General features: G+C 36.6%; 1 protein-coding gene and 1 long non-coding RNA gene across 2 annotated transcripts in view; one reads left to right on the forward strand and one right to left on the reverse strand.

The window, feature by feature from the left end:
- The window catches only part of FAM120B (family with sequence similarity 120B), a 49,181-nt gene extending 25,543 nt beyond the window's left edge, over window positions 1–23,638 (forward strand). The window contains exons 7-11 of the mRNA XM_042876444.1: window positions 12,012–12,218; window positions 17,267–17,375; window positions 19,124–19,237; window positions 21,917–21,974; window positions 23,489–23,638. Of these exons, the coding sequence (XP_042732378.1) occupies window positions 12,012–12,218; window positions 17,267–17,375; window positions 19,124–19,237; window positions 21,917–21,974; window positions 23,489–23,501 (501 nt within the window). The 3' untranslated portion in view covers window positions 23,502–23,638. The remainder of the gene's footprint in view (window positions 1–12,011; window positions 12,219–17,266; window positions 17,376–19,123; window positions 19,238–21,916; window positions 21,975–23,488) is intronic.
- Window positions 9,297–12,727, reverse strand: LOC122182843. Its single transcript, XR_006180024.1, has 3 exons — window positions 12,687–12,727; window positions 11,279–11,481; window positions 9,297–10,096 (listed from the first exon to the last, which is right to left on the reverse strand). It is a non-coding gene; the product is annotated as an uncharacterized LOC122182843 (long non-coding RNA).
- Window positions 23,639–27,825: the final 4,187 nt, after the last annotated feature.

Consider the following 27,825-nt stretch of genomic DNA (forward strand, 5'->3'; position numbering starts at 1 on the left):
TTAATGTTCTGGTTTAGAACACTTATTTTGCATCCAAACATGTAATATTAATTGATACATAATACTTTCCAGTAGTTATTCTGCTAATTCAAAGTTGCTCACAAATTTTGCAATCTGTCCACAAAACTTATGGGACATAAGATGGCATGAAAGTAAATGACATGTGAAGCTGCTATTATGCTGTATGGTGCACACTACTGAAGCACATTATTGAAGTAGACAGTATCGTGTTGGGACTGGGTTACTGTTGCTGTTTGCAGGTACTTTCAGAAGTGAAATCACTCTGCAATAGATATTTATTAAGTTGATTTTCTGGGTATTTATGTTTAAAATCAGTAGAGGATTCAAGTACACAGCTAATAAGTATGGGTTTTATGGGAGGAAAATGGAAGAGTACAGTTTAATCTAGTTACCAAACTTTTTCTTCTCCTCTGAAAAGTTAAATGTGATCTTTGGGAAGAACTTATTACAAAGCTTTCTAAGAAGTTGTGTTTAACTTGGGCAGCATCTACAATTTTTAATGAAAATGCTTGCTTATTTGCAATCTTGGAATTGTCTTTATATTTAACCGATAGTACAGTGTTAATGTTGACTCCTTCTAAATGATTATGTCCCACAAATGTGAAGAACATTAATTTGATCAAAATAGTTTTGCTGTATTCTTGCATAAGAGCCCATTAGTGAATTTATTTGAAAAATTCTACTGTTAACATGAGAGAAAATGTAAAGAGAGCCCAATTTTCTCTTATGGTGAAGAGATCATTTCAGCCTTCACTTCCAAATCTGCTTTCTGATATGCTATCCATATTTCATAGTTAATGAGACCCATAAGCCTACAAATTCATGAAATAGAAAGGGACCTGGTTTGAATAAAATGGGTTAAAGCCATAAAAAAATACAGTTTACTTCACACTGAAAGAAACTGTCCTGTGGACATATCAGTCAAATGCACATTATTCTATTCACTGAGAGTAACTACTCAGTTCTTAGATTTGTTTTTTAAGATCAGTGGTTTCAAAATACTGAAATGTGAATGTGATAGACAAGAACTTTTGTAAATTCATTTTTTTTAATCTGGTTTCCTTGTTGCACCCCTTATATGGTATACTTATATTCTCCTTTGCCCAAGCCTCCTGTAGAGCTTATACATAAGGTCAGAATTAACTTTTGGGCCCCAGGTTGCCTATTTCCCTTCTTTCTATTTTAATCTGGTGTGCTGTTCTGGCAGGATGCCCAGAGAGCCATCAGTCTAACTTTGCAGCCATTGTAGAAAAAAAAAAGGCACCAGCAGTCCTGCTTGCAGTGTTGTTTCTTATATTGTGCCAGCCCTGGTTCTTCACAAGTGCAACGATAAATCATCTTTCACCTGTAACATGTCTAGAATACTGTTCAAATAGGAGAGGCCACAGTGAGTTACAAACAGAAATAATACATTTCTTCTAGGATTTCTTCAAGTATGGGAAGATATAAAACATTTGTTTCAGTGGTGGAAAGTTTTGAATCAATCTTTACAGAAGTTGCAACCAAAGGTAGATTGGGGAAACTTGGTTAAAAAGCAAATATGTCTGGAAATTGATAGATGAAATTTGAGTTGACTCAAAAGATAGTGATGCACTGGAACAGGTTGCCCAAGGAGGCTGTGGATGCCCCGTCCCTAGAGGCATTCAAGGCCAGGCTGGATGTGGCTCTGGGCAGCCTGGTCTGCTGGTTGGCGACCCTGCACATAGCAAGGGGGTTGAAACTAGATGATCTTTGAGGTGCTTTTCAGCCCAGGCCATTCTATGATTCTATGAGTTCTGAAAATGCTGTTAAAAGTTATATGTGTGTCATAAAGCACTAACAGAATGTTAGTGGGAGATACATAGGTGGACATAGGTATCACATACTGCTTGAATTCATGGCATCTGTAAGCTCCTTACAGCTTTGCCATAACGCATCCAATTATGCCATAGTATCTACTTTGGAGCAGTTACATCTTTGGTCCCCCTGGTATAAGAGTCTGTTTGGCTGTGTGTGATAGGTAAGAATGTCAGACTTGAAATGTATGCCTTCAGCAGTTCAAGTGTTTTCAGTTATTTAGAAAGTGTTATAGATTCGAGGTAAGCACAGACACTTTAGATCTTACATGATAAGTTCCAGAGTCTTTGCAATTTGGTTGCAAATGAACTTCCACAAAAATCACTAACAAGGTTTGCTTCATTAGATTTCAGAATTAAAAATAAAAATAAGAAAATAAAGACTAACCTCAGCAAACTGGCTTAACAGGCAAAAATAGTTTAAGCAAGAATTTTGGTTGTGTAGAAGATTCTGATATCTTCTGTTTTACAGTGGCACAGAAGCAAAATTAGCTTAGTAATGGTATGATATCAAAATTACACTAGATAATTTTCTCTCAGTATTTTCCTGAAAAACACTTGGCCACATTCATGCAAATAAATTAGTGTGTTGTAGAATATTTATAATAATTTAGATTATTTTGTATTTTTAACCTTGCTATTTTTTTTTTCCTTGCCATCCAAACAGAAAAGCATAAATAATAACCTGATTCTGAACATTCCAGAATTTGGCAAGCCAAGCTACATTTGTCAGAGCCATTAGATGCCATGATTTTCAGACTCTGAACAAACTTTATAGGCTATCTATATTTTTCAAAATACAATTATTTTTAAAAAAGAAAATGTTTCTCATCAGGAGAGAGACCCTGACTGTTCCCAATGAAAATACTTGCCATCTGGTTGGATTAAGGAAAACATAAAATATAAGAAAGAATATTGTAGAGATCTCCCAGATAAATCTGTTCTATTCAGTATCTGCTTTCATCTGTGTATTTTGGTATTAATGCATTCCCAAGTGCTTTACTGAATCAGGGCTTTATATTCCCACAAAAATTTGCATCTGACCATGTTTTAAGTTTAAGATGATAGGGAACATTGTAATTAATCAGAGAGGGGCGGCCAGGCTGAGGTTGCTTCCCACCTCATTCTTTCATCTTCTGTAGCCTTCAGGCTTCTCAGTGTTCTGAGCTAATCTGGAATAAAAGTGCAGTAATGCAGCATGTGATTTCAAGCTAAGGTTGGTTCAGTCCTTGTTCGTCTTTAGAAATACAGCTTCCTTCTCATTACCTCAACGTCATTTTAAGCGAATCAGTCCAAATGAAACAGTTCAAATCTTCAAATAGTTAGACCTGTTTTGCATTTAAACATAAATTAATAAATTAATAAATTACATTGTTAATCAATAAGAACTTGCATCAAGTGAAGACTGCGAGAGAACAGTATGTCTTGAAAATCCCCTATCTAGTTCTATTGCTATTTCAAGATGTTTAAGGTAAAAGACAGTCTGGCACTTCAGCTAAAATTATGGTTGCATAGTATGGTTGCATGGATTCTCAAATTTCAGGGTTTTTTTTTTGTTTTTATCTAAACTGTATCATAGGGTTGATATTTTTGTACCAAAAATTATCACTTTTCAAGTCCTGTATGGCAGTTTTTCCATTCCAAGAGAAATTGATGTTCTGGAAGTGAATGCTTTCTTGCAACTTAATTACAAACTGATTCCTAATATCTTGAACATAGTTGATTACAAGCTGAAGGTTGGCAGATCCTTTCACAGGTCATCTGAGATGCTGCTGCTTTGAACTGTGGTTTGATATGTCTTGGACTTGAAGCTTGTCCTGAAATAGAATCAGATAGTTCTTTTCTTCCTCAGCATGTGGACTTAGTACTTGAAAGTTCTTTAGCCGGAACTATTTACCTTGGAATATATAACTTCAGAGGTGAACCTTAGTATCAATAATCTAATTGTGCACCTGCTCTGCAATACAAAGAAACTGGGAGTTAGCAGCAGGGAGAAACAAGAAAAAACGCTTTATTGCACTGGCAAACAGTGATTGTTCTCCTGAAGTTCCCTGTATTAACCATCTCAGTTCACTGGTGCTTTCATTTAAAGAGCTTATATAGTAGGCATGACTTTAGTAACTATTGATATAAGCTTTCTGAAAGGTGTAGAGCTTCAGTGTGCCGAGCAGTGCCTGATCTAAATTCTTCTAAAGGTTGACTTCAGTCACAAATAGATCACTTAAAAAGCATGTACTCAAAACAGATTTGAGGGAATGGTTATACATTGAGACAGTGAAGTAGATCTTGAACACCTACTTGGACTGCAGGGATAAAGTAAATTCTAAGCTGGGCTAATTAACTCCCACCTATCAAAATTTTATTGTAGTTTCAATGAAGTCTTGATCCACAGCAACTGTTTCATAGTACACTGTGATAAACATCCATGAGAAAAGACAGTAGTGAGTGGCACACTCCAGTGAGAACAGTTGCACACCAAACCTGTTATCTTTTACCAGTATAGTCTGCTGCTCTGGAAAGGAAGCTAAGTATGTTCTGCTGAGCAGCTGATTTTTTACTTCTGTAACTTTCTTATGGACCATTCTTAGAATTAAACAAAGGGAAGAGGCTAAGTTAAGGTGTGAATAAGGTTTTCAGATTGGGCTTGTAGTTAAGATGGTAGTGGGAAGTCAAGCCCTTGATTTACGATGGAAAATCACTGGAACTGAGAGAGGAAAGTGAACTTCTGTACAGTTCTTTAAACTGTTTTGGTTTTTTTCTACTAACGGTTTCTAAATACGTTGGCTTTTTTCAGGAATGTTTGACAGTGCTGTAGGAGTAAGAAAGGAAAGAAATAAGTTACTGCAGATGTTCTAAATATGGGAAAAGAAAGGAGGACACTCTACGTATCCCAAGAGAGGAGGAAGCTTTAATGTAGTGTCAAGTTATTGGGGCATCCAAGTCAGAGAGAGTCACTGCTACATGCATCGGAGAGAAACGGTGAAGATAGTAAGAGTTAAGATTCCAGTGAGCCCGTTTCTGTAGAACGGATGTGACTGCTTGCTGGATCACAGCCTGAGGACTGTAAACTCAGAGTTTATCTGAATGTTCTGAGAATGTCACATGCGTTATGAACTGTTATTAGCCCTGCAATCGTTTATATCAGAATTGAGCACAATTGTGGTTACAATAAGAAAAGTGATGCTATTTTAACCTTTCTGCAAAAGTGCTAGTGTGCTGTCCATGACATAACTGTGGGAATAACTTGGAAGGGCTGAACTTTTTTTACTGGTGTAATATTCATTATCACAGAAATTTCCTTTGTGCTTGATTTTGTTTGTTGTCACTGCTAAAAGTCCTGAAAAGTATTTGTATGTTTGAAAATGAAACAAGCAACTGAAAAGCAGTCTTTCTGCAACTGAAGGAGATTGCTAGGTTGGTTAGCAGTAGTATTTTTTGTTGTTACTACCTCTGGTGCTTAAATGTAAAAGCAGTTTTAAAGCTTTGTTTAGATTGACTACATAGGAGTTTTTGACCTCATGTAAATAACAGTGGGTCATTTTACATCAAACTCCTGGCAAAACACAGTAAACAAACCTTTTTCAAGGTATAAACACTGAACAATTGGGTTGTTTACTCCTAAATATTTACTATGAAGGCTTTGGAAGCGTTTAAGAACTGGTTTTTCTCGTTTCCATTGCTGGTAGATACCCTCATAGGATCTCCTCTCAGTCCCCATTTTTCTTTGCACCCACCTTGTTTAAGCAGGAAGAGCTTAAACTAAGCCATAATCTTTTATCAGAATAAACCTTAGTAATGTTTTCAAAACACAGGCACTTAACTCTGCTCTCACTGTGACAGGTGAAGGGAGCAGGTGAAGTACTTGCTACACTTCCAGCAGCCCATTGCACAAGCCTGACTGCTGCCAAGTAAACATACAGTTTCATCAGTGTTATTATCTCTGATAACGCTCCTTATTTTTACTGCTGTTGCACTGGTTGAGATTATTTTTGTAAGAGCAAAGTATATAGTTCCAGTACATATGGATCTGTTGACAGCTTGCACTTGAAACTTATACAAAGGGCTGAAGGCAGAAACACCTGCAATTCTGCAAATGACTCTTGTCTTGAGGTTGAAAAAGTCTGTTCACTGATTCTTTCCACTGCAGCAAATTTTAACTTCAGTGAAGCTGTCATCAGTTAACAGTTCATCTGTTTATATCTGAATCACAGTGTGCTTTACCTCTCCCAGGCAAAACTAAACCTTGCAGCGTTTCAATGACAAGAACTTAAGATACGATCTACTTGCTACCTTTATTGCTCAAGCATAAATTGCCTGTGGTAAATATTTGATGTTTTAAGTTGTGTTTGAGGGCAGTAATATACCAAGTAATATACTGATAATACACTGACTGAGTTCAAGTGGGTCTAAAAAGAAATTTCAAGGGGGTCTAAAAAGAAATGGTGAAACTGGAAAAATACTTAGATTTTTATCACCATCACATAAATTCCAGCAGCTTATTGCTGCAATCAAATTTTACTGATTTTTAATTACTGTTCTTCACTTGATTACTTTCAACCAGAAATAATAAAGTACTAACCTGTCCTTGAGATTTGCACTTTTCTTTTTATAATAGAAACTTAAATATTCCTTTGAGAGAAAGTAGACCAAAACTGTGCCATTTTAAAGCCATTTATTTTTAAATCAACATTTTAAATGTTGGCCATGTTCATATATTTATATATAACATATATATATATATATCATATACATATATTCAACCCAGCTTCAGGAAAGAAGGCAAGAAGTGAGGAAAAAATGTATAAGAACAACTTTAATCTAAAATCCAATGTAATAAAAACGTATACTAATGATTAATAAAGTATGTCCCCAGAATGTTATTAAAATTCCTACTTAAAGGAACAAGTTCTTATGTAAAATGTAGTATCTAGTGCATTGAAGTGCAGATGAGGAGTGAAGCAGCATAAATAAAGAAATGTGAGATGATTACCATGTATTTATTGGCCTTGATTTCTAGAAACGAAGACTGATTTATGACTCAGTACGCTTCTAGCCATCACTTGTTTCTTCTGACATTTGGCACATTCAGATACTTACTGTCACAATTTAAGCATGGTTGAGCCTATTCATCTTTTTACCAGAATTGAAACTCTCAAAACTTGGTACAGTTTCACCATTCTAGGTGAAGGATTTGTGGATTTTTGTTTTGCCATATTCATACCACACAAAAGTGCTGCTTTTGAAGCACATCAGATAAAGTTTACACATCTATTAAGAAAACATTTGTGAATCCACAAAGAAGACCCAAAGGTCTTAAAGCATCAAGGTATTTTTACATCATGAAAATTTTTTCTATTTTTTTTTTAATGATTTAATTACTTTTATTTGATCTGAAAATTTACTCACCATATAAGGTTCCATGTATATATTTTTTCCTGTGGGTAAAAAACCTTCAGCTGGATATACATTACAGTCTTTTAGTCTATATTTGCTGACTGCATCTGTGAGTAAACACATTCCTTCTTGCAAAGACCCTCTCAGTGGTCAGTGAGGATGCACACAAGCACAGTTACCAGCCTGAACTTACAAGGTCCATCAGCTGAAACATTGTGTTTGTAGAGCAGAAGAAAGCATAGTATAAAATTGTTCTCTGATGATGTCTCTTCTAGCAAAGATATTTCTGAAATTGTTACAAAAAGCACTAGGCTTTTGTCATATGAATATTGCTGCATTTCTCTCTTTTCAAATTGGGTTATCCAGTTCAGCTCAGGCCTTCTAAGCACAATATCAATAACCTCTGCTACACTGACTTTAGAGGACTGTGACCTTTGAGTTCTCTTCTCAGTCTTCCATCACTGTTGGCAAATTGGAAATGTAATCTTTTTTCCCCAAACCCTGAGAGGATGGGGAGCTGGTGTTGGTGGGAGCAGTGGCAGGAGCACAACACAGGCAGCTGGCATAAGAAAAGCTGTTCTCATGCACTCCTTGTCTCTCTTGCACAGATGTCATCAGCTGACGGTAGGAGTAGCAGCAGCAGGATCACAGGGATGTATCTTACATGATTCACTAGGGTCCTGAGTTCATAAAAATAGCAAAAAGCACAGACAGTTTCCAATAAGAAGTAATCTCTAGGGTGTAATGCCCTGGAAGGCAAGTAGTCTTTTCTTTTGGAATTTTCCACTTATCCTCATCATGACATCTTTGCATTGCAAACACCAAGCTGTTCTGAGCATTCCCATGGCAAAACAACTCTGTGGTTTGCCATGTGCATGGGCTAATTGTTATAGACTCACTCCACTTTCATTTTCTTTGTATTTTCCTTACGAGACATGGAAAATAGAAAAACTACCCTTTAGCAAATCTATTTCCTGTCTTATTAAAGAAATCACCATTGACAGCTCTTCTCTCAGTCTCAGTAATATTGATTTACACTAAAAATCAAGCCTTCCCATCACTTCCCACCTATTACATTAGTTCTTGGGGAAAATTCTGGATTGTTATCCCTAGACAATGAAAAGACTTGTAAAGGCTGCCACCAGTGACTTTCTTATCTCAGTTGAAGCTGAAGAGCACAGCTGGGGTTATAGTGCTAGCTCAGACTTCATACTCGCTAAGGAGCAACTAGGATCTATGACAGTACTACACCAATTTCCAGCTTGAGAAGTCATTCAAACTGAAACCTCAAAGTCCTTCTCTATGTTTTATTACTTTGTATGTCACCATCAAAAGGAAAATTTTTCAAGTTCTCATTTAGACGCTTGTTCTGCAAATATGTATGCATTTGCATTAACGTGAATAATGACATCGAGGAAGGTCAGATTAATCACATAGTTGTGTTGTATGTATGCTTAGAAATTTCAGAACAAAATTAAATAAAGATTCGAAATCTCTGCCTTAGAGATTTGTGGCCCAGATAGCATCCATCATCTATATATATAGTATCAGTCTTCTGTCCTAACAACTGTTTTACATCCTTTGTACCAGTGGGATTCAAATGGACAGTTAAGGGCATATCTCTGTCAATAAATGACAAAAAGGTATGAATGATCATTTAGAACACAGCCATCAAGTTAGAAGATGGGAAATAGCTTCTGTTTAAGACAGCATTTACTATTTTCTTTTCAGCACCTTAAATACCTGCTTTCATTAGTATTTGAAAGTTTATTTTCAACAATTAAATCTTCTGATGTTATCAATACTTACTGAGACTTCAATAATAAAAGATACTGATCTGTATGCCAAGGAATAAAAAAATAGATAACTATAATAAAGAGAATATTGGTTGTGTAAGTCATATTGATAAAAATTTGTCCAACAAGTTTGATTCAACAGATTAATGTGCTACTGTCATTCTTGGACTCTGCTGCTAATTTTAGCTTGATATCATCCATTTTCCATACAAGCTTAAATATCAAAACCTTACCTTTACTCAGTACTTGTCAAAGTATTCTGTTGAGGAAATTACAAAAAAGGAAAGTTGTGAAGACTGTTGGTAGTTCTTACACATTAGATTTCCACTCAAAAAGTCTCACTTCAGTCTCAAAGCAGAATCTATTTTAAAGCCTGAATTGAGGTGAACTGGTTTCCTTAGCCAGTCTTGAGATTTAGCCAGGTGATCAGAAGCAATTATGTTAGTGTGATGTAAGAATCTCTCAGCTGCAACCTAATAACTGGCTGTGTGCACTGTGCACTCTTACAGTCTACTTTAGTACAAATAATACTGGTTCATTTAATCCACATTCCTATTTTAAGTACCTGTCAGCATTTTAAAGTGCTTTGCAAAAGCCTGCTTTACTTGCCAGAGCAACGGAGATGTAAGAGTGCACGTAGTTACTGGTATAGGCTGGGAAGATGATTACTTGCAGCTGGAGGCAATAATTTCCTGAAACTTGTAGCCTGATCCAATCCTGAAAATACTTTTATTTTAAAGTGAGGAGGTGGAGGAGGTCTTCCTTACTCAAATATGAAGCATCACATTAGATACATGATGAGCCTTTCATTTTCTGAATGACTGCTCAAGTTAGCTTGTGTTGTCTGCATTTGTCTGGATGTCTGTGGCTGTCTTTGGTTGTCTCACTGAGTGGATTTCAGGAACCAAGTGTTGTGTTGGGTCAGTGCCCTGAAGGTCAGCTTGATGCCTCTCTGGGGATCACTGGAGGCCACAGTTCTTCTCAGAGGGCTCTGGATGGCCCTGCCTGGTATCTTTACCAGCATCATCAGCTATAGGCCCTCCTTTGCTTCTGCAAGGAAAGAAAAACAGCCACTGGAGGTAACCTCATTTCTTCCAGTTTGTTTAAACAAAGCTCTCTTGCCCATTGTCTATGCTTAGTGGGATCCCTATCATAGAAATCATGTTCATGTTGTTAAGTTGTACAATGTTTGCTCATGGAATAATACAGCACGATTAAGTCTTTGGCCAACTTCTAGCTATATTCATCCAAATGATTTACTGCGTTTGGCTCTTTTGAAAGATTTTTTTGTGGCTATGTGTTGCTAGCAAAGCTTTTCTGGTTTTGGTACATGGACCATAATGGGAAAAAAGTTCTGATCCAGTAATACGATATTCCAGGTTGTCTACTATTACCTGTATTTTTTTTTTAAATAGAATAGAGATGGAATATGTGCATACCTATGAATCTTTTGGGAATCTTTCAAGATATACGATGATATTATCATTAGTAATAGCGAATCATAGAATATCCTGAGTTGGAATGGATCCATAAGAATCACTGAATCTAACCCCTGGCTCTGCACAGGACCACCCACCCAAAAAAAAAAATCAAACCCTATGTCTGAGGGTGTTGTCCAAACACATCTCCAATTCTGGCAGCCCGTTCCATGCCCACAGCCCTCTGGTGCAGAACGTGTCCCTAAGCCCCCCTGCCCCTCCCCTGACACAGCTCCATGCCATTCCCTCAGGCCCTGTCGCTGAGCTGTAGGCTGCCATGAGGCCTCCCCTCAGCATCTCTGCACTGGGCTGAACACACACAGGGACCTCAGCCGCTCCTCATGCATCTTGGCCTCTAGACTCTTCATCATCTTTTAGCCCTCCTTTGGTTGTTCGCAGATAGTTTTATGTCCTCCTTATCATGCGACAACCAAAGCTGACTTTCCAATGCCCTTCAGACAAACAAAGCTCTCAGGGAAGTACAGATAAAATGAATTTGAGCTATTTCTTTGTACTTTCTATTCTGGACTGTTTTGGATGCTGTTCCATTCCTAGTATAACTTACACTGTAAAGAAAACTGAGGAAAACTGCAGGGTATAACAGCTGTTATGGATTACAGTATTGATGTCCACATCATTATGAACCCCTCCTTGTTCTGACAGACTGCTGCAATACAGAGTGTAGAAGCAGCATTCCCTACTGAGGAGCTTTGTACCATCTACAAAATACTTAAAATCAAAGTTTGCCACTTACTGGAGTCAAGGCTTTTACAGTTTGCTACATTCTGCCACAGAGGAGTGTTAAATTCACCCGCTGAGTTGATTTTGGCCAGAAGTTCTACTAGTCAGAAGTCTACTAGTTGAGTTTCTCTTTTTGCATTTTCTGGATGCTGTCATACCATTCCTGTATTTCTTCTGGGAACATCCATGTTTAAGAGAAATAATTTGGCTTTCAGTCTGCAATCAGAGGAAAAATTTGAGTATTTGAAGTATTTCTGAAGCCTGGGCACAATAAACTTTGTTCTATCAAATCTTGTAATTTAAATGATCTCATCTTAAGTGCTGTAACATTTCCTGGTTGATCAAGCTGTGGAAGGGCAATGGGATCGTTGTACACATTTTTTTTTATACACCCAGTTCATATTTTACATTCCACTAACATAATTCTTTCTGGGGAACTGCTAACATCTTGAAAACTGAAACAAATGGCTATTCTCTACAGCATTTCTCACTTTAGATGTATCTGTCTTAAGAAACTTGAGTGTGATGCTGTATTTATTAAAACAAACTTCTCTTTGTTCATTTTCTTGAATAAAACTGGATATAGAATCCCTTAATTAATTTTGCTGTGCAATAGAAAAACCATGATTGTCACAGCTTTGGGGCTATTTTTCATTTGCTCTGCAGTTTGCAGGATCGTGTCATAATAAGATTGCCTGTATTTCCTGTATTTTTTTTCTTTTTAATTTTTTTTTTAATATTATCAGCTTGTGCAAGTGGACTCCAGAGCTGTACATCTCGGTGCTGTTTTGGTTCGTGGCCTTACAACGTTGCTCATGGCCAATAGTGCCTGTGGCTTTCCATTCAGAATGGATGATTTGATGCCCTGGAAAGTGTTTGATGGAAAACTTTTTCAAGAAAAATACCAAAAGTCACACCAAAGTTGCTCTTTGGAAGAGCTTCTGGAAGGCAATGTGAGTAATTACTTCTTCTCAAAGAGTTTTGTATTCCTTGAAAAATGTACCTGTCCATAATTATTGTTGCACTGGTCTCCTTTCTTCATATTTTTCTTCTTTTCATTATTTTTATTTCATCCTTCGTGCCAAATGAACCATAGTAGGATAGAAATACTGAGACTATGTGGAAAACTAAACATCTGCCTTTCTTTTGTTTCCAATACTCAGAAAACAATACAAGGAAGTATAAAAATGCTTGCCAATTTCAGAAAATGAAAGTTACCATAGCAGTTTTCTAGTACTTGTAAATACAGTGAGATCTTTCTGCTGCAAGACTTGAGGCAAAATTATAAGGGTATACATAGATCATCTTATTAGGTATAACTTACTGTATAATCAAAGAATATTAAGATATTATGATTACAAAATAAGAGAGTTAGGCAAATCAAATTATAATAACAAAAGGAGAATAGATAGAAAGCTTACCCATGTCCTGGGCTCACTTACAAATCTCCAGCAGAGTAGATCTCCAGAAGAGACACTTCCCAATTCATAGCCAGCTCTTAAATAGGTCTAGTAGAGGTGAAGCCAGGCTCCACCCCTTCCAGCAGCACAGGTGAATTGCCTTCACCTGTGCTCCTGTGGCTGACTCATTGCTTGCCTCAGGTGATCAATCAGAGGTTCAGGCCACGACTCAGCAGTTCCCATACACTTACAAAGCACATAAGAGGGATATTTTAAAGGTATTAAGGAACTTAAAATTTGAGATGGAGGTTTAGTGAATTCCAGAAGGTACAGGAATCCAGAGGAGGGTATCATCTAGGCATTCTTTTTGCAGAATCTCACCATGTACATTGTGTTTTCTTGTACCTTTAAGTGCTTAACACTTGATCTCATTTTTCAGAAGCTGGGGGCTCTTACAATTTTCTTGCCACGTTACCTAAAAATTGTATAATTTAAAACATGTCTGTATTGACTTGAGCAGACAGATATCAGTAGTCTTGCTTGGTATGGGCCATGGTGATGCATTAAGGTGATACCTTAGAGGTAAGGTCTGCTTGACAAAGTGCAAGGCTGTATTAACCTCAGGTGAGAACTGCCTTATGCCCCACCAACACAGAATATGTGGAGAGGAGATTAGGTACATCTATACTCACCTGTGTAGATAGCTCTTGAAACCTTAAATTCATGCCTCTATTTTCAATGTTGAACACATAAGATTTAATTATTTCTGAAAGCTTTAGTTATAAAATAGCTTTTTTGTGTTATTGCATCTGTCATGTGTGGTTAAAACAAATGTTATCATAGAGAAATGAGTTTTATTTTTTGATAATTTCAATCTTGTGCATTTTGTATCAGTTTTACTGTAGTTTTCTTGTCCATTTCTGTGTTTAATTAGTTTGCATCCTAATCTGCAGTGATAGTGGAATGCATGTAGGTGGTGGATTGTAGATGATAATCCTTTCCATGTGGAGTCAGTTGTATGATTAGGACTATCACCTCCATCCAAACCCTGTGGCTCCTACGGATCATAGAATCACAGAATCATAGAATTGCTCAGGTTGGAAAAAAGCCTTTGTAGAATCATAGAATAGCCTGGGTTGAAAAGGACCTCAAAGATCATCTGATTTCAACCCCCCTGCCATGAGCAAGGTCGCCAACCACTAAACTAAGCTGCCTAGAGCCACATCTAGCCTGGTCTTGAGTGCATCCATTCTCCTTCAAGATCATCAAGTCCAACCACAAGCTACCCATACTACCCTAACTCTAACAGCCCACCACTAAATTAAGTCCCTGAGCACCACATCCAAATGGATTTTAAACACATTCTGGGATGGTGACTCAACCACTTCCCTGGGGGAAGTCTATACCACTGCTTAACCACCCTTTCTGTAAAGAAGTTTTTCCTGATATCCAACCTAAACCTCCCCTGGCTCAACTCGAGGCCATCAATCTGTTGATTTCAGCAGATTTTTGATTGGGCCAGCAATTCATTCAGTATTTCCTGTAGAACTTTTGCAGAACAATAGAGGACTAAAGAATAAATTAAAAAATAAAAACAACACAACTTTACATACACCTTTGTGAAACTATTTCTTTTTCATTTGGGTTGAATTCAGATTAGTTAACAGCTTTTAGCATATGTGTACATCAATCTGAAAAACAAAAGAAAGATATTGACTGAGAGTAATTCTAAACTATATTAGCTGGTATGCTTTAGTTAACATTTGAAAATCTCATTATAACCAGATTGAAGTTCTATTTTAGCATGTCTCAGGAGGTGAGGACAGATACTTAGATCCCTAGAACACAGCTGGAGTTTTATTTGACCAACTAAAATATCTAGGATAGGATTTTAGAAAGCATGATACTCAAGTTTAAACAAATCCCAGATAAACTGTTCCGTCGGGAGAAAAAAAATAGCCCAGTACTGTTAATTTTAAATAACTTTTTTATTTTTTAGGTATGATATATGGCAGAGAGAGCTTCCAAACTAATAAAATAGCTTTCTAGTTTATCAGTTTGAAAAGCAAGAATCTGTTTTTGGGAGAATTGCTGAGAGATGCCAGTTCAGTTTAGCTGGGGACACTGGCAAGGCAACAAGTGTATGTCTATTACTATAAATTGAACTTAATAAATAAAACTGGTACTTAGTTCCTGGCAGAGCTTAATGTATCATTGGAAGCCAAAGTCTTTCAGCACTTGTTTGTTAGCAATCTACCCTTCAGCATCATAAATCTTACCTGTGGATAGCTACAGCACTGTATTTAGGGGAAAAAAAAAAGTTATTCTACATTGGTTTTGTTATTGTAAAGATAAATAAAAGGAAAAAGTTACTGCTTTGGTGTTCCCTGCTTGTTTCCTAACTCCTAGGATCTCTCTATGTATCTGGCCAGTTATATTACTTCAGGGAGTTCAGAAGATCTCGGAATCAGAATTGTTTTGATTATGATGGTTTAAATACATTTAATAACTTTATGGAAACTATGGTGGAAGCACCATTTTAGTTAAATATTTACATGTGCACAAGCACTTGTCAATGTTTTAAGGTTCGCTTACTTACATATTCTTTTGCTGAAGGAATAAAACATGTAAATTAAATGCAGTTAATATATTTGTGGGCAAGATGGTTTTGTGTGTTTGTTTCTTTTGTAATTCATCTCTACACAGCCTTAGAAAATTTTAAAGATAAAGAAAAAAAGCTGATAAGAATTGAAAATACATCCATCCTGTTTTTTAAAATATATATACTTAGTCCTTATTGCACTAGTTCTCTGTTTTTCATAGTAGTAATTATATTGGTTTATTTATCCACACAGAAAATTGGATATAATAGTCCCATAAAGCAGTGAGGCAATGATATTATCACTTCATTAGTCTTTTTATTGCACTTCTCAGGGTATGTTCATTATCTTTTTTCTTTTTTTAAATTAAAAACAAATTACCTACTGGGTCAGCATAAGTGATATGTTTTGGCCTTTTTTGATCATGCCTTTCATCCAGCCTTCATAAACACATCCTGAATTTGTTCTCTCAGTAATATATTGAGAGGATTTTCCAATTAGTGGTTATTAATACAGGGTTATTAATACAAAAAAAAACAAAAAAAAAAAGCTAAGAAAGAAGTTCATGAGGGAGTTCAGAGATTCAGACTCTTAAGAAACCTCTTCAGTTCCTCCAGTCCTGACACACGTTGGCTTTTTACCTTTTCCTGTAATCCTCTCTCATTCTTGCTGCTCCCTTTCCACCACATAGGTTACAAAATGGAATTGTCATCCTGCTAAAAATCAGTTCAGTTTTATGAAAATCACTAATTATGATGACGTTTTCATTCTTTTCAACGTGTGCAACTTCCCACGTAAATCAATAAGCAAAGAAAAAGATTATAGGATGTGACGCTTCTACAAAGCTCACTGAAACCTGTAAAGTTAGATATGTAGGTTGCTGCAAAAGTAACACCTCCTGTTTATTTCCATGGAAACTACAACAGATAGAGCACAATAGCTCTGTTTGGTGGAGAAGCTACACAACATTTTTTTTTTCAAAGTTACTACCATTAGCTGTGCTTTTTTGCCAGCAATGAACAAAAGCCTGCATGTTGCACTTGTAACAGTCTGTGGAAGTGACCCACTTGTGGAGGTGATCTGCTGTCACCACTGCTGAAACACACCAACCACCTCCTCACTGTGCTCACATCCACTGTTTGGTTTCCGTAAACATTCAGCAAGCATTAGTGAATCTCAGTGGGTGCCATTTTTATCTCGTGGAGAAATTCAGTCACACAGCTCCGCTTCATATGCACTTCCATGTCAGACACCATTTGGTGAGACTGCTCCTCTGCTGCCATCTGTCACACAGCAACAACATGTAATGGAATATTGGTGTGAAGGTTTGACCTCTGCTGCCATACCACCAATATCTGCCTCTGATATCAGGTGCCATCATAATAACATAGGAGACATTGCTTTCAGAGCAGCCCTCATGTACCACATCTTGTAGTATTGGGTCTTCAAATAGTTTTCGCTTGTCCTTTTGACAGCAGAACTTTTCAGCCCACAGGGTAAACAGTGATATTCAGTTCCTCCATGTCTCTAGATGAGGTTCCATTTTATCAGACAACAAATATCTGGAGTTAAGGCTGATGTATTACTATTGTGTTTGTAATGTATGAGAGTGAGATACTTTGATTTTTCACTCATTCATTCCACTTTGCCATGAGACTTTACCTGTCCCTCCCTGAGGTACTGCTGATAGACTTAAGCCTAGGTAGCAATTCAAAACAATAGAACATGGAAGTAAGTAATAAACAGATGTGAGCAGAGGAGAAAAACAAACATAACCAAAAGAGGAAAACACATTCCTTCTGCACCCCTAATAACCCCTCGAAGACTCCATTTTTAATATTAAACATTTCGTTTCCTAAAAAATGTGAACCAGAAAATCTTCACGTATGTATGAGTGTGGACTAATAAAATAATTTTGATTGCTATATTTGTAATTGATCTGTGCTACACCTGAAGATAGAAAGATAGAACAGCCATTAATGTTAATGCTGTTGTCTCCAGGAGTCTTTGTATACACCCTTCCAGAATCTGAAGTCGCTCATTTGCAAGGTTTGTGCGGTGAAGAAAAGAACAATACAGAGCAGACCAAGAGGAAGTGGATTTATCACAGGTTGGCATTATGTTAATTTTCTCAACCAAATCAACATGTTGATAAGTTCAGTTATCCTTCAGCTGCAACAGCATTTACCTAGGGAGCATGTCAAGCTAAATAAATCATAAGATTTTTCTCCAAGAAACCAAAGGAGAGATTTAAGAAAATGCCTCCTGCTTTTAGGAATTCTTGTGGATTGGATTACCCAAGTTTGGATAAAATATTTCCATCTAGTTACGTAGCTAGTGAGATACACACAGTAAATAAAATATTATTCACTGACAGAAACTACTGCTATTTGCTCAGTGACTAAAGTTATTTTTATAGGAAGAACTGAATGACAGGTTTTTTCTGCCTTTCCCTAAAGGGAGCTATTTTAGCAATGATAGTCTAAGGTCTGAATAAGGCATTGAAGATACACTGATGCAGTTCAAAACCAAGGCAAGCTTTGAGGCAGTGTGGAGAAGGGCTTTCAGCCTAAGACTTTGGCTTACTTTTTTCCAACTGCGTGGCTTGCTTTACTAAAGACGTTCCTTTTCCCACCTGATCTGCCTGACCTTCAAAAAAAAAAAAAAATCAAAAATATTTTCAGCCTGATTCACACATCCTTGATTGTTGAGGTTTTTGAGGCATTGAAATAATTCACTCTGAAATGATTAGATTTTAAAATGTCATCATTACTATTCAAAATGCTGTTGTTAAGTAGTCTCTCTATATTTTTGAAATATGGATAAGACATTGTCTTATAATAAGGCATTGTCTGCTAGTTATTTCTATTAAGAAAATGTTTATGCCGTCAGCTTTTGGTAATTTTTACACGAACACTAAGAACCTCTAGCTTTCCTTTGTATGTCAGCTTCTCTCTATGAATTTGAGTGCTTTTTCATTTTATGTGAGAGAAAGGAAGGTTTTTTGATAGCTTTTAAATGTTTGAACTGGTAGATGGTCTAGGTAACCTGTCTGTGGACCTTTTTATTCATATAAGCTGTTCGGTAGTTTCAGTGTCTACCAGTAGAGATGTGGTTGTGCTTTCATTAGTTATTGATTTATACATGACAGATTCACCTAGCACTGTAAATTTGATCTGGTTCAGGTATGATTGGATTGTGGTTGAATTACCTGAACATCATGTAATAGAGCATTTATGCTGGTATTATCTTTATTACCTGCTTAATACCCAATCAAGTATGATGTCTGTGAGGATAAAATTTACCTGTTATAAATTTCTTGAGAAAATTGCAACAGGCAGAATGATTTTCTGTCAGTTCAGGACTTAGCATTATGTAACAGCACTTCTGTCCTCTTCTGGATATGATACTATACCATACTGCTGGGTAGCATTCAAAACTAACGGTATCTGTTGGTGATTTGTGATACCAAATCTTGTTAGTGTCTGCTATTGCTTCAGAGCAGTACTTAAGCATTTTAATTATGATTTGTGATTCTAATTTGGACAGAGATTTCTGTTTCATTGTAATGACTTCAGTTTCCAAATCTGTGTCAGGAGGTTATCTGGTTTTACTTGTTAACAGCTTGTTATCATGATGTCTATAGATGGAAATGAGGACAAGAACCATACTTATTAGGCTGAGTAGTTTGAAAGAATCGTAATTGTACATAACTGTTTTGACATAAATCTAATAAATGTGTTCTTTCCCTCTCCCCCCCCCCCCAAAAAAAAAAAAAAAAAAAGAATATGTTCTCTCTGTTCTTCTTCATTTTATCTTCTATACCATCAGAGTTGGCTAGTAACTTCTGTTTTTCAGGAACACACCAAAGAGAACTTAACTCTAGGTTCCAGCAAACACACAGAAGCTCCTTTGTTTCTCCATATCATAATCAAATGAGGGGCAACCTCTGGAGAAATCCTCAACCACAAGGTAAAAAATGTTTGCATTTGAAATTCCTTCTGTGAACAATATAACAGGTCTGTGTCTGTGTACAGTTTATATGTATATAAATTCATGTATTGTATGTTTGCTGTTACCCTGTGTCCACAGCACTCAGCAACAAAACTTTTAAAATTTATTAGCAGAAACTAACTCTACCAAGTGCAGTAAGTCTTCTTTTCCTCACAACATTCTGAAAAAAAATATTTCATGTGGTATTTAAACCTTACATGCTCAGTCTCAGCTGAGTGGTTTTTAAAACTGTAACAGATCTAAAATGAGTTGGCACAGCTGCACCGAAATGTAAGTGTAAAGTCTTTAGTTGCAAATCTTAGTTCATACTTCAGTAAAACACTTAAGCATGAAAATAAACACATTTTACATGATTTTCTAGATCAGATCTCAGTTTCCAAACCATTACCTGAATAATAGAAGTGGATGTCCTGTTTTGTCTTGACAAAAATTAGTCTTGAATCATTTGCCAATCCCCCTTCTTGAACACAACAGACATTTAATGCATCACTGTGGATAGCTCCACTGAGCTGATACTACTTCAATCTTACTTTCTTGTTATTATAAATGAAGACGTATAAACATAGATTAAAGAAAATATGCAAAAGGAAGAGAAGTGTCTAAGAAAGATCAGCTATTTTGTTAAGTCTGCAGAGCCTACATTTCTTCCGTGTTTGCAGATGATGTTTTCAAAGAAGACTGATGTGATTAGGGAGGAGTGTTAATAAATACAGTAAAGTCTGTAATGTGCGTCAGATGCTTTTGTTGTATTCTTCAAAATGAGTTATGATCATTTAATTCACAAATAAAATTGTTTGATGGTATATGTAGCAAATACAACAATAGTGTTCATGCTGACTAAGCAAAAACCAAAACTTATCATTGTGGCTGTCTCAAAAAGTCTGTTATTCAGGAATCATTTTTGCAGGCACTCTGTTCACCTCCACTAGATGTATTCCATAAAGCATATTCCGCAGTAGCTGCACTGAATTGTGTTATAATCATAATTCAGTAACATTAATAAAATATTATGTCTTCCTCTACACAGGCAAAATTAAACCTTATTTACTACCCCCGGGGCACTCTTAAAATATGATGCCATAATTGCAGTTAAATCTCTTTTATAAATAAAAATGATTTAATAGGAAAACATGCTTCTCCTTATAAAAGAGTCTTGAAGTGTTTCAGAGTTCATTTTAAGCTGACCTGCCAAGATATTTGATGTTTTGACAAAGTTTCTCTTTCATAAGTTTGCTGATGTTAAGACAGGTATTTGATTTGCTTCATTATGTAGCTGTTGTCTCTGTTCAGAGTGTCTTTCATCAGAGAAACTGAATAAAAATGAAGAAAGTGTGATAGCTTGTGGTAAAACTTCCTATGATATTGCTGATATCTAGCTGCATACATATCAGGAACTTGTTTGGCCTAGTGGCTAGAGCACTTAACCCAGTGACTTGTCTCACTGGACCCAAGGATGCAGGTTCAGGCTTTGATTTTGTCGTCTGGATTTCTGCAAGGCTATTGTTACATGTTAAATTTCCTGCTGTTGCATATTATAGATAAATCATTAAATAAAATGCATTTTAAAGAACACTTTAAAAGTTAATGGTACAGTAACCATGGGACCCATATCTTCTGTCAGAAAAGTACCCAGTGATTAGGTGTTCTTTGCTCGTGCTTATCAGTTAATGTTTAAGAATTCCATGACAATGGCTTGACTTCAGCACTGGAGGAAACAGTGCCTCCACCAGAAAGCATAAACCTAAGACTCACTAGTATTTCAATGAGATGTTGATTTGAATACCCTCGGGCAGAGTAAGAATTGAACTATGGTATCCCTCATTTTGTGATGAATACTAACCACTGGTCTGTTGTAATTACTATCTAATCTTCCATCTGGGGTTTGAAAGAAGGGAATCTGGGGAGCAGGGTATTTTCTTTATTTACTTACTTATGTTCTCTTGATAAATGTGTTGGATGTGTGTTACAAATCAAGAGAGTGCATCCGTGTAACACAGTGGGACACCAAAGCCTTGCAGAGAGGGAGAAGTTTTATATCCTCAGTGTTTCTTATTTGTTACTTTAGAAGACTTGCCATTTAGTGTTCTGAGTTTTCCACATTGCGTTCTGAATGCCTGACCATTATATGCCTAATAAATAGATCCTAGGTATCTGATTTAAAGCTAAGATTGGGCTTCTGTTATTGAAAAGTAAAACAGCTAAAAACATGGCTTTGCAGCTTTTGGTAATCTCTGTGCTTTGTGTTTAAAAGTTTTCCTTGAGGTACAACAAATGTTTGCAATAAAGCATGAGTTTCTGAATTCTAGGTGAAAATATTTTTTAGTATAACTTCTATCTGGTTCTAAATAGTGTAATTTCTTTTACTGAATTCACACAGTCTGATCTACCAACCATTGTGTATATATGACCTCTATAGTTCACTATCTGAGCCTTTACTTGGCCATAGATTTAGGACTTACAGTAGCCTAGGAGCTTCAGGAAGAGCTCCTTTATGGACTTTAGCTTTTAACATCTCAAAATACTATCTGTAATTACATGCCAACTGAAGAGGAACGTGCTCTTTTCTCAAAATATATGTGAATATAATTTTTCTTGGAAGCAATCTAAACAAGCGTTTCCTATTTTGATTTCCTTCAGGTAGAAGATACAGATCAGGACGTTCAGACCAGAGGAGAAGATTCCATGTTCCACCTTGGTAAAGAATAAATGTGATGAGTTAGCAGACTGAGATGGTGGGATAGTTGCTGTTGAGATTGTTTTTTGTCTGTAAGAGCCTCTTACAAACTTTACAGAATAACTGAACCATATGACTGCAGAAGAAATGGATCAAAGCTGAGGGTATTTAGTACGTGAATGCCTTGCTATGTCTAAACTTGCTATGAGACCAGAATCACAGAACTAAGGTTAATGGTACCAGCTGAGGTGTAGCTACATTATTTTGTACCACTGACAATGGAAATTCTAAAGTATTTGTACCACATCATAAGATATTCCTGACTATTCTAGTTTTGTATACTCCAAGAGTTTGCTCGTCATGAATGACATGGAATATTCATGCTGAATTGTGGTTTGTGTCTTGGGTAGATTATATCTTAAGGATTATGCCACTGGTACTGAAACCTGTTGAAAACTTTGAAAAATGTCATCACTGTTGCCATTTAAATATCACCTGCCAGCAAAACAAAGTGACCTTCCTGTAAAATGCAGTGCTTTCTGGAAACAGCCAAAAATTGCTGTTGCTTTTGGTACTTAAGCAATTCTCTCATCTGAATGTGCGGAATGAACCACAACATTGCAGAGGAGAGAAAGAATCTGAGTCTTGTCCTGCCCTACTTTGGCAATAAATAATACTTTTAAGAACCAGACTTTTCCCTGTCCAAAATCTCAACGATATAATTGAAAATTGTCTTCATCAATGTAATCCTCAACAGATTCATTTTCTTAGGTTTCTACTGATCTTTTAATAGGCTTGACTCAAGTGGATGTTTATGGAACTGATTTCCTCTGTTTATGTGCTTTGGAATCATCATATCTTTAGTTTTGTACTTCAGCATTTTCAGTATATTAAGTCATATCATAATCTCTGTATGGGAAGTATATAATGAAAGGAAAATGAAAGCTTGATAAGACTGAGCAGCAGAAATGAATAAAGGATATGCAAGGATGGAGGCAAAATGTTAAAAGGAAGTTTTATAATCTGGTACAGCGTGCAGATTCTCACAGGACTATCTTTAGTTATTGAGGTTGTTGACTATTCCAAATTGCTTTTAGAATTTTTTCACTTTTCTGTTCTTCAATCTGTAACAATCAGCAAGCTGTTTACTGTGCCGAGTGAGTAAGATGTTGTGACCCAATTCTTGCTTAAGTTATGTAACTTTATGTTACATTCTACAGAATATACAATATTTCAAGCTAGTTATTGTAAAAAAAAAAAACAAAAAACACAAAAACATTCAGTGCCTTCTATCTGGCTTGAATTTGTACACCTTTGGCATCCACCTATTATTTTCTGTCTAAATTCCTTTGATTTCCTTTTATTTGAGGATTATTTTTTTTTTAAAGGAAATTCAAAATAATACTTTTCAGGCACATGTGGCTTTCATGAGCAGTTTGCTTTTGAAACTTTTTATAGGACTTTTGTTAGTAGAATTGTTTCAGTGTTGATGCTTGTGTGTCTTATTTGGCTCATCACAACTGTTGATTTTTTAGGTCGTCCAGATGAAGTTACTCAATACTGGAAGTGGATGAAAATATTGTAATTTTCTTGTGTGTCTTTTTCTGATTGTGACACAATAAATACATTCTTTTGTACTCTGTGTATAGCAACAACTAAACAAATAAATTGACAGCAACACAGGATTTCTAGTTCTGAGCAGACACAGTTTTTACACAATATAGTATCTGAGTTACGTTGCAGGACTCCTGTTTTGAAAGGGATACTCCTACTTCCTTTTTTGCTTGATTTGTCAATGACTGAAATTGTACTACCTCTTTTTTTCTTCTACTTTTTCTTTTTTCTTTTTTCCTTTTTTTCTTTTCCTTTTTTCCTTTTCCTTTTTCTTTTTCCTTTTCCTTTTTCTTTTTCCTTTTTTCTTCTTTTTCTTCTCCCTCTCACTCCCAAAGCTTTTGGAATAATGTGGTCTGAGTTTTATAGAAAGTTGTTTAGTTTAAGGAATCTTGTGTTTTAACAGTGTATATGAAAAGAATGCCACTATGAGCCAGAATTTCTTAGTAATTCCTCTTTCAATTCAGATACAAAGGAAGATTTCTGTTGGCATTAAGAAACAAAATTACATACAGTTAGAGTGAGATTTTTGCTGTGCCAGTTGTGATACGATATGAATTGTTGGTAATAATTGCCCTGACTACTGAAGAACTATTAGACTCTGAGAATTTGTGTTGGTTTTTTTCCTCCTAATACTAGACTGTAAACAGAAACTGCTGTTATTATTTCCAAGCTAAGATTTTTTCCCACTTGGAATCATAGAGCCAATGTAGGAGGAAGCTGAAAGATAAAGGGATTATTTTCCAGTGTCATTGAAGTTTAAATTGATCAGAGTACCACAAGGCTTATTGACTGCAAAAGGAATTAATGTACAGGAAAACAGCCTTAAAGCTTCCAACCTAATGATGTTGCATTAGTAACTGCCTATGGGTTACTTTGAATTGGTAAAACAGGTGTGGATTTGAAGTGAGGGAATCTGTGTGAATTAAAAAAAAATAACGCCAGAGAAGCATTCTTATTTCATTTGATTAGATTGTTTACCATTTTCTTTAGCCTTTATGAAGTGCAGCTGTCTTTCACCAAAGAAATTGAAATTGAACATTTATTTATCAACTCCTCTTGAAGAAAGGTTTGGAGAACATTCATTATCGTCAGTAATTTGGTCTACTTTGACTCAATAGAAATAGTGACCAACAAGAGACATTTTGCTTCCTGGATTCACCATGGATGTGCCTCATTACCGTGGACTTGTCCAGCAATCATGAGACTTCACATGAACCTGGTTACCATCACCAGACTTGCTCTGCTCTTGCTTGGGTACCGTGGGCCTGCACCCCCACTGCATCTGCCCTCTTCCAGCTGCCCACACTTGCTGCTCTGTGGTAGTTGGGCTCAAGGCCCAAATAGCACAGGGCATCATAAAGCTTGACTGCAGGTACCATAGGAACTGGACAAGGTAAAACTAATAAATAGGTTCTGTGGAATAGCTTGCTGCTGAAAGCAGCTTGAAAAACTGAGAACAGTTGCAGCAGCAGTATCACTGTAAAGCTCTCTCTGGTTAGGAGCTTGCATTTGTTCTTTCATAGACCTTAGAACTGACATTCAGACCTTTCTCACCCATTAACTAGTATACAGTGTTTCAAATTGTGAAGCCTGTTCAAAACAATCATAGAATCATAGAATCCTTGGACTTGGAAAGGACCTCTGAGGGCCATCTAGTCCACAGAGGTCCCTTCCAACTTTAAGGATTATATGAGTGCAGACAGGAGTTTAGCTCTAGCAGTTTCAAGTTCTGTCATCCGTATCTCTACATACTACAGATAGGATGTAGACTGGGGCCAAAGAACTGCACTGACTGCAGAATTTCAGTCATATTGTTGCATTCTACCTTAGGTGTTTATTTGATATCAAAATTGTGTTTCATCAATAAGCATCATCAGAAGACAAAATGCATTATCTGGGAAAACAAGATATACAGGATATGAAGGATGCATACAACTTTTAGGATTTTTTATTGTTGTTAGTACTTTTTATTCTCTGGTAGTTGCTATTTAAATCACTTATTGAATGGCCTATTATTGTAAGTGGTCATGTAGATAAAAAGCTACACATTCAAAGTCAATATACTTAAGGCATGAATTTCAGTTTGAAATGCAGTGATATTTCAAATGTATTCATGTCCTCTTCACCATGCCAGAGAACACACAAAATACTAGACAGAGAAACCAGTCCTAGGTATGACACCTCTAACAATGCCCTGGAGACTTGTAAGTAAAGACTAGTGCGTGCCCTCGGCCTTAAATATTCAGTAGCCAGCTATGCAGCTGGTCTTTAAACTCTTAAAGAGCAAGAGTGTACTGTAAGAACTGCTCTGACCTCAGATGGGATTTTTGAATGTCCTGTAGTTTGCTCTAAATGTCATTGGTCAGAGCAATGTAGTTTTTAGAACTGTGAAGAGAAACTTGAACATCATTTATGACATCTGGAACGCTTAATTCATGGTAACCATTCTGGAATTACCTTTATTGGATCCATTCTAATCTAAACCTGAATTGGATTTATTCTAATCAAAAGACTGTTAATAGCAGAGGCCTGCTATTTACTTTCTGAGAACAATTTTCATTTGTGATGAAGATGCAGCTCATCTAAGAGGCTGCAAATGTGTAATGCTATGCTTTTTGATAATCATCTTCAGCCTCTGGCATACTTACCCATCAGATCCTTAAGTGCCAGCCTACATTCTGCTGGAGGGCCTTCAATTTGTGCAAAGTTCATTCGGGTTTGAAGCATGCTGGTGATGAAGATCTCTTGTGAGGTAATATGCATATGAAAGATCACCAGGTTTAAATGTGTTGCTTACTAAATACAGTGATAATCCTAATCTAAAACGTCTTTGACCTAATGGCAATACTTACACTGTTGAGAATGCTTTTGTTCTGTAGGTGTTAGATAATTTCTCCACTACCTTCCCTGTGCAGAAAACAGACTCTGTACATATCTAGGCTTGTTTGGCAACTTTGAGATCCCTCTGCAAGTCTTGACAGTGACCCTGATTTGTGCTTTTCATAAAGGTTACATTTTGAATGATTTCCTGAAGTAATTGTTCAAAAGTAGTCAATAACCTGCAAATTCAGCTGTCCCTTACTTTGAGAACAGACTACAATTCCTTTGCGTTAGTGGTTACTGGGTTAATTCTTGTTAATAAATAGTTCTGCAAGGAATTCTTGCTCCAAGTAATAAAAATAATAGCATTAAAAATAAAAAAAAAGTGCTAGTAGAAGCCAGTTTGTGTGTCCTAGCACTTGCCTGTTGGAACTAAGAAAGAAATCCCAAATTTCTGATTATGCGTTTGTTTACACTAACATGTTACTGCTTGATCAGTCCTCCGCGTTATTCCTCCCTCTTCCTGATCAACACTCCCATCTGTCTACAGAGAAAACCCAAACTGGCGAGGCTGATAATTTGTTGTTTTAGAAATTAGGACTTGAAAGACAAAATAATAATAATAATAATAATAATAATAATAATAATAATAATAATAATGCTTCTCTTCTGTTGCTTGTGCTCCCAGAGTGCAGTGTTTCAAGGGGTTGTTTACTGTGCATGTAATGCTGACTAGGGGCTCCAGCTGCTGCAGCCTGCTGGAGCTTTTGGAATTTTGAGTGGATGAGTGCCCAGCCTGCTGGAGGATGAGATGCATTCTCCTTTCCATGCGCTAGATATGATACAGCCTTCAAAAAGGAATGTTGTTAATCCACCAGTGGTTATAATTCTAGGTATGTGAGGGTATATAGCATGTGAAGTTCCTGTCAGACACACTGACGCATCTTCCTCCTGTGCAAGATTCCTGTACAAGCAAGGAATCTTGCTCCATATGACTTCAAATCTCTGAGAGGCCACAGGGAGGGAGGTTTTCTTTCCTGCATTAAGTTGGTTTTAGATTGGGCCCACCAAAAAAGATGATAAATCAGTGTGAATGTAATTTTACAGAACAGGATTGAAAGAAGAATGAGAATATGAGAGTATTGCTTGAAAAATAGAAATTAAGGGTTATGTTTGATTTTAGATGCCTTGTGCAAATGTCTTCAGATTAACCACATCCTTTTAGATGCATTAGGCTGACAGTGCTGGGAAATTAGCCCAGACCTGACTTCTGGTAGGTGTCCTGACTGCTGGGCTACAACTCGCGTGACAGATTGCATCCAGCACAGTAGGCTGCAGAAAGGAGTTAATGGAAAATAGAATGCTTTGATGTTCACTTCTGGTGGGCTGGTCCTCCTGTCTAAAGGCTAAACACCTATTGTCCTCAGTAGGAGTTTTC

The sequence above is a fragment of the Lagopus leucura genome, unplaced genomic scaffold (assembly GCF_019238085.1).
Source record: "Lagopus leucura isolate 7727_CA_CO unplaced genomic scaffold, USGS_WTPT01 Super-Scaffold_73, whole genome shotgun sequence".
Lineage (NCBI taxonomy): Eukaryota > Metazoa > Chordata > Aves > Galliformes > Phasianidae > Lagopus > Lagopus leucura.